The sequence below is a fragment of the Rhinolophus hipposideros genome, assembly GCF_964194185.1.
Source record: "Rhinolophus hipposideros genome assembly, chromosome: 19".
Taxonomy (NCBI): Eukaryota; Metazoa; Chordata; class Mammalia; order Chiroptera; family Rhinolophidae; genus Rhinolophus; species Rhinolophus hipposideros.
In genome coordinates, this window is record NC_138065.1 from 3,181,350 (window position 1) to 3,193,655 (window position 12,306).

A 12,306-nucleotide genomic window follows, 5' to 3' on the forward strand; every position below is an offset into this window, starting at 1 on the left:
TGAGTGATTTCCCACTCCAGGGTCCCTCCCGACTCCGGCTTAGAGCCAGTGGATGTCAGAGGTAGAAGGGACCTGAATGGGCATCTAGTACAATCCTGTCCTTTCACAGACAAGGGGGCCGAATGGGCTCCACGTTCCCAGTTCCTGTATTGACCTCAGCACTGGAGCCCACAGGGCAGGTAGGTGGGACTGAAGATTTGATTTCATGGGAAGCTGAACCTGAGTGACCCTTTTATACGGTCTGAGACCATGGCTGGAACAGTCACTGACTCCCACCCTGTTTTGGCTTTAGCAGTCTCTGGGGCTAATGGGCATCAGGGTGGATTTGTCACCTGGATATTTTAGTAGAAGCCATGATAATTATCAGCGGGTCCTCCTTCTGCCTGCCTCACATCCGGCCCCTCCTCACCGCCTGTCAAAAAACACCTTGCACAACTGTCCTCTTTTTTCAAATGCACTGGGGCAACTTTTTCCATGAGTCAGCTCCACTGAGTGGTGTCATCACTTAAGAGGATGTGGCCTTAAGAGTGTCACCTGGGGTCTGGACAGCTGGGGGTGGGAGTGGGAAACTGGAACGTGGTGGCCCTGATGAGGGCTTTACCGGGGGCGTGTGAACAGGGCACAGGCCCACATTCTTGGAAGTCTGGCACTGTCCCCAGTGCTTGACCCCTGCCCCACTTCTGACACCAACATTCTTGCGTTTAAAATTGGGTTGCGGCAAATGTGGGTGATGGTGTTGGTGGCAGGTATATTAAGCTGCAATGATATAAGAACTGGGAGGGTCAGAATCGACCTCTGAACCCCAGCCTGCGTTAGACATCAGTGGAGTATTCAATACGTGGATGGAAAAACACGTCCTATTTTGGACAGGGCTCTTTACATGTGAATAAAGAGTTTGTCAGGTGTCTTTCATTTGTTTGTTTTGCATGTGGATTTTTAATACCATACCTTCTTCGTGACCAGTGTGGAAAGGCTGAGGATAACGGAGTGTGTGGTGGGTACTCTCAAACTTTGCAGGAACGCTAGGTGTGGGGTCTCCTGAGGCCCCGGGGTTTTTCCTTGCCTCTCAAATTGAGGGGGGGGCTTTGGGCCAGGACTGTGTCTCTCTACTTGCTCTGGAGGCCCCATCTTCAAACCAGGCTTCCGTGATGGTCAGGGCTGGGTCATCACACAGGATGAGTCCTCCAATCAGATGAAATGTGTGGCCCCTCAGGCTTTAGACCAAGGACCCTGTGACAGGCAGAAATGGTGGCAGTGCGTAACCAGAGGGCAGAACTGTCACTCCCTCTGCCTCAGTGGCCAGCACCACCTGTGGGTCGGGCTCAGGCAGTAGGCAAAGGGCAAAGGGCCAGGCCATGGTCCCAGCACCCAGGGCCGTCTGCACTGGTTCGGGGGAGGGCCAGCTGTGTGTGTGCGTGTGTGTGGCATATGGTGAGAGGGGGTGCAGTGTGCAAACCTCATACACGTGTGAGACTCTGGAGGGTAAGGAGAAGGGGCCCCCTGTTCCAGGAGGACAGAGTGAGTGGTGGTGGAGGGTGGGTTTGGGCTGGGTGAGCTCCGCGTGCAGCCCCATGAGGAAGCTGATGGGCCTGATGTTCGGTTGTCACTGGGACCTGATCCAGCGTCTGGTGTTGAAGGCTCAGGCGGGGCTGCCCTGGTAACTGGGGCACAGCGTTCATGCGAGTTCCAGCTCCACCCCTGGAAGCCCTATAAATGGGAGCCTGAGTTTCGTGGTGGCTTCTCCCCTGGTTTGGGAAGCGGCTGCTCAGCAGTGCTCCTGCCCTCTAGCCTGCCCTCTCCAGACACCTGCAGCCAGATGTCTTTCATTGAGGCCGCTTAGGACCCTGGGTGGCTCTGCTCTGGGAGTTTCTTTGAACAGCAAACCAGTCCCGTTGAATCCAGAGACCCCGTATTTGAAGCCACTGTGTGCCAGGTCGCATGCAGACCTTGGGATGGAGGGGAGAGAAGGACACGCCCTGTTCTCTGGGGGCTCCCAGCCCAGTGGAGGTGCTGCCAAGCCAACAGCACCTTACCGCCAGGCCTATTTGTGAAGTCCTCCAGTCCTCAGGTTCCCCTCCTCTCCATGCTCAATCTTCCCCTCTGCACTGAACCATTTCTTAGTGCTGCTTATTCTAAGGAAAAACAAACAGCAGAAGTTTTCTAGACTCCTATTTGCTCTCCTGCTATATCACACTCATTTCTCTGTTCATGTTCACATCTGGGCATCTCATCAGAACAGTCCACACAGACTGTCCTTGCGGTGGCACATCCCTTCTGTCCCTCAGTCCCCTCCCCTCCCCTCCCTACTCGGTCCTGTGCCACCACGCAGACAACTCTGTCAAGGGACCAGCAACCTCCGTGTTTCTTGAGCTGTTGGTGGTGTTAGACTTAGGGGTTCTCCTTGCTGTCTTGGGCTCCTCTCTTCTCCCGTCTCTCCAGACCCCCCATCTTTCTTCACTGGGTGCTCTTACTGGCTGGCCCTGCAGGCTCCCGCTCCATTATCCAGCCTTGGGGTCCTGCTCCGAGGGCCCACTTCTCTCCTGGGATAGAGCCTGGCCTGTCATGGGTGTTCAAAAATAGTTGTCGAATGATAGATTCGTTAGTTGATATCAGACTGAGCTTTACTGAATGGAAAACAATTATGAATGTCAGCATCAGTGTTGGAAGGTAATATGGAAATCGTCTATTTTAAATATACTACAAAATCTGGAGCCAGACAGCTCTATTATCTGTGAGAGACTGAGGAAGTTGCTTATCTTCTTTGAGCCTCCATTTCTTGTGTATACAACAGTGATAATAGGACGACCTACTTCTTTTGGTTGCTCGAAGGATTATAGTAGTTACTGTTCAGGAAGTGCTTGGAAAATATCTGCCCCATACTAGTTGCCATTATTGCTATTATTGTTAATTATTATTAACAGTAATACTCTTAACAATTAACAATAAGTACTCTTCCCTGGCGCAGGAATGACTGCAGCATTCCTGGCAGGTGCTTTTGTAGTCCTCGTGATGGGGAATGCTCTCCCTGACAGCTTCAGCTGCTTCTAACAAAATTCCAAGCTATTTGTCGTAGGGTTAGCCTTCTTCATTAGCATGTAACTCTATGTTAATAGTCACTCCATGCTAATGGTAATTAAAGGATGATTCTGGGACCCAATTCCAATGTGTGTGAGGGGGTTCTCTCATACTCACAGGCAATCCTCGGACACCCGCAGGGCGCCCTAACACCTCAACTCAGTTCTGAGGCTTCCACCCGGAGACAGCATCAGATGGCACAGGGTAAGGAGTCAGTCCCACAAGATTCCCCTCCACCTTACCTCCCCAAAATACACATATTTCAGATGGCAGTCTTCAGTTCAGGTTGTCACCTGTTCCTTTGACTGCCTGGCTATAAATCAGACGTCCCCACAACCCACTCCTTCGGTTTCGATGAATTTGCTAGAAAGGCCCACAGAACTCAGAGACATTTTACTTACTAAATGTACTGGTTTATTATGAAAGAATATAACTCAGGAGCAGCCAGATAGGAGAGAGGCACAAGGCAAGGTGTGGGGGGAAAAGGCATGGAGCTGCCAGGCCCTTTCCTAGCATGCCGCTCTCCCCAAATCTTCAAGTGTTCATAAACCTGGAAGCTCTCCCAAGCTTGTTCTATGGGTTTTTATGAAGGCCTCATTACATAGGCATGACCGATGATATCACTGGCCATTGGTCACTGAGTCAGCCTTTAGCTCCTTCCTTTCCCAGGAGGTCGGGGTGGGACTGAAAGTTCCAACCTTCTGATCACATGATTGGTTGCCCTGGCAACCTGCCCCATCCTTAGGTGTGGTCCAAAAGTACATCATTACCACAACAAAATGGCTTTTCTTATGGCTTTTATCACTTAGGGAATTCTAAGGGTTTAAAGAGCTCTGTGCCAAAAATGATGAAGACCAAATATAGTATGTTTCTTATTATAAGCCACAATGTCACAGTAATAATAATCACAACAATATTTTACCAGTTACAAAGTGATTTCACAAATATCTCATTTGCTCCTGAGGGTTGCCATCTTGGAGAAGTGTGGGTAGGCGATCATCATTTCCATTTTTACAGGTGCAGAAACTGAGGCTGGGAGATTTGCCCAAGGTCCTGCAGCCACTGAGTAACCCTGGACTCCATTATAAAACATCTGTAGGAGGAGCTGCTTGTCCCATGGGTGCTTAAGACAATCCACTGGGACCAGGAAAGTATGTTCAAACTTTTTTCTATATTTATTACTAATCTTTAAAATTGTTTACATTTTGTATTTTCTTTTTTTTTAACTGGGGAATATTGGGGAATGGTGTGCTTTTCTAGGACCCATCAGCTCCATGTCAAGTTGTTGTTTTCAATCTAGTTGTGGCGGGCTCAGCTCACTGGTCCATATGGGAATCGAACCGGCGACCTTGGTGTTATGAGCAGTGCGCTCTAACCACTGTGCAACTGGACGCCCTTGTATTTATTTTCTACCTTATATGATGTTAGGTTGACAGTGTCTCTCTATTGTGTCTACATAATGTATATGTATTATGGGACGAGCTCAAATAAAACGTTGGACTTTTTAGTAAAGTATACATTCAGAAAAGTATAAATATCTGTGTTGTGCATAGCTCAACACATTTTCACACACTGAACACACCCAGGTAAGCAGCAAGCAGATCCAGAAATAGGACATTACCAGTGACATCCAAACTCCCTTTTGTTCCCTTTCAGTTATTCACATCCTGCCTCCAACTTACCTGTAACCGCCATCCTGACCTCTACAGCACAGGTTTGCTTTGCGAGTTTCTGTACATTATATAAATGAAATATGTTTTGTGTTGAAACCTGTGACATTGTCAATATTCAACAGGTTTTGACCTCCCTAAATGGCAATTTCATATGTCTCCAGAGAGGTTTCCAAAGGGCTGGCCCCAGTTTGTTCTCCTGCAACCTCTCGGACGCTGTGTAGTCTGTCTTTTGAATGTTAGCCATTCCAGTGGGTGTGTTGTGGTGCCCACTGAGGTTTGGCACTTCTCTGATAATCAATGAGGTGGACTATCTTTTCCATGTACCTGCTGGTCATCAGCAAATAGTTTATCAGGGAGTACAACATAAAGAGTGTGAAGACTTGGAGAGACTAGGGTACTTTTTTAAACAGCTTGGACTACGTTTTTCTTGGACCACTTAGGGGAGGAAGTCCCCATCTTCTGATGCTCTGGCAGAGGGAAGGAAGTGGGGAGCAAACCCAGAGGGAAGATGAGGACTTCCACGTCTCGTCTTTGCCGGGTCTGCCTTGGGTTTGAGGAGAAGCTTGTTCTGTATCCAACACCCAGTTTTCTGCCCCGATGGGATGTGTTTCTAGTCCTGGGCCTCTGGGGCAGATGTCTTCTCTGTGACTGGTTGGCAAAGGCTCTTTTCAGTACATTCATAGCAAGCTGTAAATAATTCAAATGACGGAGTTGGGGGATTTAAAAGATAAAAAAAAAATCTAGTCCAAATTTCCTGTAACCTTCTTGGCTAGTCATTTGGCCTCCTCTTGCATTCTTTCTGTGATGGTGAGCTCACTACTGCACGAGCAGACCATTTCATTGCTGGGCATTGTATTCCTGACATGAGCAGAAATCTGCCTTCCTGTACCCCGAGCTCATTGAGCACCCCTCCTCGCCCGACAGCCTGTCATCACCCTGTTTCACGTACTACGTGTTCTCATTTATGCATTTGTGTGTCTGTCGTGTTCGTGTAAGCTGTGGGAGGCAGGCACTCTGTACATCTAGTTCACCGTTCTATCTCCAGTGCTTGGAACAGGGCTTGGCCCCTACAAGGCTCTCAGTACATTTTTAAAAGGGAAGAATAGACATGGTGGAGTCTAGATTGGAGTCCCGGCTTCTGATTCCTGAATTTGTGTCCTGACCCACATGCATGTTTGCCCCCACCTTCCACCTCCCCATACGTTATTTAACTTTGTTTTGCACATTGGGCCTTCCTCCCTCTCTCTTAGATGCTACACCTCTGGGCCAGCACCCAGCATTGGCTGGTCTCCAGTATGTGCACCTGCCTCTGACTCAGGCCAGGCTGGGTGTGGCCCACCCAAAACCCATTGCCTCTATGGCCAGCAGATGGTGCTGTTGGGAAGGGGATAAAGGGTTCCCAGGGCTTTCAAAGGAGGGCAGGTTGGTTTTGAGGCTGGCTGGGGAGTGGGGGAGCTGGGGAGCGTGAGGTCAGATGGCCCTGCCAGCCCGCCAGCCTCTTCTTGCAGCCATCTCCAGCTGGGAGGCAGGTATCTGTGGGAGAGAAGGAAGAGCAGGAGTGGGCGAGTCCAGACCTGCTGCCCATTGGCCAAAGTGTCCTGGGGCTAATGATGGCAGTGGGGATGGAGTGGGAGGACGTGAAGATACTTCCCACCATACCACTTCTCTGGGCCATGACATGCCAGTTCTTGCTTATACAGGGCTAGCCTGGGCACTGGCCTGTTGATCCAATGGCCTCCACGTGACACACACACACACACACAGTAGGGCTATGAACGGGGGGCAGGCAGTGAGCTCTAAGCCTTGTGGGCTCACAGTTCTCCAGAAATTTCTGCCTATTCCCACTTTGGGCTGTACATTCCTCCAGCGTGAGAGTCTCATCTTCTGGCCCTCTGTGCTTCCACGGCACCGATCATCACGTCTCTACATGCAGGTGCCCAATTAGGGTGACCACTTTGTCTTGGTTTGCCCGGGACGATCCTAATGTTAACACAAATAGTCCTGCATCCTGGGAACCCTCTCAGTTCCAGGCAAACCGGAATGGTGGGTCTCCCCATCAATGAAAGAAGCCTCCTTTGTCTCTGCCGCACGAGGCCTGCGGGTGGGTCGACACTGAGTGTCTAAGGATTGGGGGGTGGCCTTGTGAAGGCAAGCAAAGAACATAGCATGGCCTAAGTGCCACCATTGGGGGCCTCATGCTGACTGTGACACACGCCATTCACGCAGAAGGCAGCTGCAAGACCCCGGGGGACCAGTGCAGATGCATGGAGCCCAAGCTGAACTGCGGCAAGTGTCTCCCTGTAAATTTAGGAAATGGGCTTCCTGGAGGAGGTGAGCTTGAAACCCCTGGGTTGGCAGACACAAGCAGGAGAATCCTGGTTGGAGAGAGGCAGGTTCAGGTGGAAAGGAGGCTGCGATGGGTTGTCAGGTGCCCATGCACAGGGAAGAGACAGATCACTCAGGTCCAGGATAGAAAGGAGGTCCAGAAGGTAACAATGCAAGGAACAAAGGGAGACATGTGCTAATCCCTGACTGGGAAGGTTGGGTTTGGGAGGCATGAGAAGTTACTGTAAGGTACCACTCAGAGCTGAAGTGTTTGGGCCCAAAAAGCATAGTAAGAAAGCTCTTAACTTTGAGGATCCACTTCTGTCACTTACCTGTCCTCCTTTCCTTTAGCCCCAAGCTATGGTCCCCACTCTGCTGGTCTCCTGGAGCCTGGGCCCCAACGGGCCTCCCAGGAATGTTCTAGAGGCCAGAGTCATTTCCCCTGGGCAGAGCAGGTTCTTGTCTACTGAATGGACGGGTGAATCCACAGCGCCCTCCTCTGAACTCTGTCCTGTGCATCTTTTCCTCTTGTCACATGGAGTCCAGAGATCCACTGTTGTCACATATTGAGCTACCTGCGTAAATCGAAGTCAAATCAAGTTAGAGAAAATTCAAAAGTTGATTGTGCATACCAAGGAACAGTTCCGGAAACTGGAGGACTTGCAGCCCAGATGGGCAGCAGCTCAGACCGTGAGGGTGAGAGCTGGGTTTACAAACATCAGTGAGGAGTGTCATGATTGGCTGGAGAAGCCCGCCTGCCCTTCCTCATTTGCGGCTGATTGGCCAGGAAGCTAGGAGGTCACACTGAACTGAGGAAAGCTCAAGTTGGCTTATGGTGAGAGCCAACATTTTGGGGAAATCAGGATAGTTTTAAGTTTCGTTTACGTGGCTCTGGGTGTTTGGTCCAGAGGTATATTTGAACTGTTTGTTTTTTCTTTAACATTTGTCAACTAGAAGGTCTAACTTCTGGGACTCTTTTTGGTGATGCCCCTCCCCCTTTTCTGAAAGGCTTCAGCACAGGTACCAACAGCTGAGGGTGTCTGTCTGCCATGTGCTTGGTCATAGCTGTCCCCATGGCCCAGGTCTGTGTCATTAGGGCCCTGGGCCCAGCGGTAGCAGCCTGGGCAGAGCCGCGGGGAAGGTGTGGTGGTTCCCATGACAGCTTGATGAAGGCCTGCTGGCTCCTTAATGTCTGTACCCCTATCTGCAATCTGCAGGTTTGTCTCCTGGCAGAGGTCTCCCCTGTAATCAGCGGGTTGTCCTTTCTCTGATATGGCTGGACTCCCTCGGCTGGTCAGCCCCGTGCTTTCTCTCAGCCTCTGATTTTGGATGCCAATCTGTGCACACCTTTTGTGCCGGAGAACAAAGACATTTCTTGGGCATGAGCCAGGCTAGAGACACGTCCCTGAGCCTCCCTCAGCCCCGTCAGAAGCCACACTGCTAGGATGACTCTCAGGGGCCTCAGGCTGGGGCCCTGGGAGCAGCTGGTTGACGCCACAGTTGGCAAATGGAAGAGGAAACTTGTTCCAACCAGGCAGGGAGGCAAGAGAACTGTGATTCAGGCCCCTGGGGATGTTCAGGGACTTGAAGCATCCAGGAGGTTTTGGAAACCTGTGCAAAGAAGCTCTCCAGCTCTGCAGGGGCACTGCCTGCCTGGGTCACCGGCGTCTCTCCAGTGCCTGGCACAGTCCTGGCCCTTGCTCGGTGGGTGACTGAATGCATGAGAAGAAGACAGCTTCCAGAAGCCTTTTCTGTGTGCCCAGGTGCTTGATGCAAGAAAGAGCCCTGCGCTGGCATCCAGCAGGCCTCCAGCTAGAGTCTTGACTTTGCCAATTTCTGGCTTGTGAGGCCAGACCAGGTCCTTCATGAAGGGGCAACCTATGAGCCCCTGAGGCTGTGGTCAGGATCCTGTCACAAAGTGCGAGGAGCCCAGGGCCTGGCACTTGTCATCTGCAGATTCAGTGAGTGTGGAAGGCTCCACATTGGTGCCCGACCTCTTCTCCTAAGACATTCCCTACTTTTCTGTCTGGCCTGAGAGCATCTCGAAGACTGAGAGCCTGGGGCGATCTCAGCGCTGAAGGGCCCTCAGTTCAGCCTAACAGCCCTCACTGGGGTGCCCCTCCACGCTGAGTAGGAAGGGGGGTACATGGGAGGAGACCCTTACCCCTCAGGAGTCGGGCTCCTGACATAACCTTTGGGCCTGATAGCCCACAGGGCACAGCTGAGGAAACTGTGGTTCTTTCTATCCTGTACGTCTTGCTGTTCCTTTCACGCAAGCCAAGAGGCCACAGGCTTGTGTTTCCTCCACAGCTGGAGGGGGTGCAGGGTGTCCGGAGGTGACCCTGGGCACCTGGCTTGCCTGAAATCTGGCCAGATGGCCAGACAGACAATTTTGGTCCTTGAGTCTGTGTTCATCTCAGAGGCACTCTTGGTTCTGCCTTCTGACAGGGATGCTATCTATGCTTGTGGGTGTCACAGGTTGACTGGGGACCCCTTCTTCCACACAACTGCCCTCCTCCCCATTTTAGCGCTTTCCCCCAGAAAGCAGGGAACCAAGAGGAAAGATGCTGTGATGGAAAGAAGCCTGGGCCTGGGGTTTTAAGTGTGGGCGGGTCGCAGGCCCTGATGCGTTTTCTTGGGTGTGAAGTGTACGCATAGGTGAGCCTAGGATATGTTGTGGGTGACGGTGGGGTGGCCCAGGTGCCCCTCAAGGAGGCCCCTTCAGCATTGCTGTGAGGTCTGTTTTTCATTCCTACTCCAGATTCTCCAAAAAAGGAAAAAAAAAGGGAGAGGATAATTATCACAAGGGCAGCAGGTAGTTGGGGCGGGGGCGGAAAGAGCACACGTTAGGTCAGGCATCATTCTTAGGATCAGCTTTATTCTGTATTTTACCTTCACCAGGGAGAAGAAGCAAAGAAGCTGGAGGGCAGACCAGCTTGCACCGCGCAGACACACATCGTATCTCTAGAGAATGTACATGGCGGAAATAAGGGGTCCAAAGCAGACCAGCTGTGGAGAACCAACGTTAACCATGCCCCAGACATCCCATCTTGTCTTGCCTTTTTTTGTTTCATGTTTTTACAGCACAGCTGACATCCCAATGTCCAATTATTTACTGTTCTTTTTTTAGAAGGCAGAGATAAAATTACCCAATTTTTAATCTTTTGCACACCCACGGTGGTCGTGATGAGTACACAGTCCATCAAAATTCAGTTTGTTTTGAGGCCCCAGTGGGAGGCTGGCACTCGGAGATGAAAGGAGGTGTCCTTGGCTCTTCCACACCCCGGGGTGGGTGAATTTTTGCCCCGGTGGAGCTGAACCAGGCTTCTGTGGTCTCCCCTGGCGAGCATTGTGTTCCCACCGTCGAGGCCTTTTACCAGACCGCCGAGAACAATGCTTGTCCACAGAGCTTGATGAAATACAGAGAGAACTGTCTTCAGAGACACAGCCCGAGTCCTGGAATACTGAGGAAGCCAGCAGGCAAGAACCCGTGCACCCAGAGGTAGGTACCCACGGGAGAAGATCACCATAGCATGCACTGGGGTTGGGTTGTCATCTGCGGCCATCTTCTTGACCCCAGATGACATTACGAGCCGCTACTTTCCTTTGCCAGGGGGGGAGCACTTCTCCTGGACTTTCTGTGGGCAAATCTCCACACACTTTGTCTGAGATAACTCCTGGCATGGCTCTGCACACGGAGGTGGGCATTGGTCTTGGCTTTGCTGTGGGCAGTTGTCTAGCTTTAACTCCTGGCACTGAGGAAGACACACCTGAGCTTGCACTGGGCACTTCTCTTGGCAGGGGTCCTGGCAGGGAGGCAGGCACACCTCTTCAGCCTTTGCCTGGCACTGCTCTTGGGTCTTTTGAAGACATGGAGGAGGCAGGCATGACTGCTTGCTCTGGTGCTCATTGAATGACATTCTAGGGCGATTTGCAGAACCTGAAACAAACACAAGATTTGAAATGATCTGTATTAATAGTACCAGGTGGCGGCTTAGGGTTGGGGAGGTGGGATGTGGAATTAACACCCTAAGAACTCATTTCTCTGCTGCTTTTTATCCCTTTCCCTTTTCGATCCCCAGTTCAGCACCCTCTGATGCCCATCTGCCTATAAGGTGGGAATATCCTCATAGCTTTTGTCTGGATATCCAGAGCCCCAAGCCCCAGTCCTACCACGGTTCTTTGCCTTCTCTTTGGCTCATCTCATTGAAAATCAGGTGCAAGAGACTAGACAGAATACCCAGGCAGGTTTGAGAGGCCCAGGAAATGGCAAACCACTCCAAAAATCAGCAGAAAGCACAGTGCCATGCAGGAAGGGAAAGGTAGCTCAAGGAGATAGAGCAGCTAGGGAGAGAGGGCACAGGTGTCCCCACTTACCTGACGCTCAACGAGACTCAACAGAGGATGGGATTGCGGAGCCCGGCCAGGTACGCACTTTTATGCAGTGCTCAGTCCAGCCTCCCACGGGAGGGACAGGCCACGTGGGCTGAGGCTGTAATTGTGGAGTCGCCATAACGAGCTTTGTCTGAAACTGCCCACAGTTTGAATCACTGCTTGGGATGCCAGCTAATCAGCTTCCACTGTGGCCTCTGGGTCCTCAGCAGACCTCAGAGGGAGGGGCTCTTCTCAGACCTCTCATTAGAAGCAGCAGCAAAAGAATGTTCATAAAACGTTATCTCAGCCTGTTCTACTAGGACTGGGTTCCTTGTCTGCCCAGAGTGGTTCAGGATGTGGTGAGAGATAAGAGACCCCTTGCTCCTCTTATCTCCATCCATGGGAAGGCTTTAGACCTAAGGCCTGGGTTCTGTCTGGGTCAAGCCCACGGATGGCCTCTTTCAGACATGTCGACTGGACACTTCTTTACTGAGCCTGGGAAGTCACACTTCCAGACCCAAGAATGATGGATTGCCCTGTGGTTCCGAGCAAGCAAAGAACCTTCGGCTTCCTGGAGAGAGTGATTTTCCTGCACAGAAGTCTTAAAGAAAATTGGAGTTATTTGTTATTCTTGGGTTGTGAAATAAGGTAGAGGAGGGAGAAGGCAGGTCATTCTCATCTTCTCAGTCTTGATTTCTGACACTTCCAGAAGTTACCGAGTTTTCCTAGTGGCCAAGAAAACAGGATGGAACAAGGTTGTCTCCTTGCTTTCTGGAAAACCTTTTCTTAGAACTCAGGTCAATCAAAGCCAGGGGGATGAAAGGAAAAGTTTCAAAGCAAAACACACCCACTTTTTTCT

At 51.0% G+C, this 12,306-nt stretch overlaps 1 protein-coding gene across 1 annotated transcript; it reads right to left on the reverse strand.

Annotated features, from left to right (window-relative positions):
• Window positions 1–10,669: 10,669 nt before the first annotated feature.
• On the reverse strand, window positions 10,670–10,993 carry PRR9 (proline rich 9; the record flags this gene model as incomplete). The annotated part of the gene is made up of 1 exon (XM_081025519.1): window positions 10,670–10,993. One exon carries the CDS (start codon window positions 10,991–10,993, stop codon window positions 10,670–10,672), a length of 324 nt encoding a protein of 107 aa, XP_080881645.1.
• Between the last annotated feature and the right edge of the window lie 1,313 nt (window positions 10,994–12,306).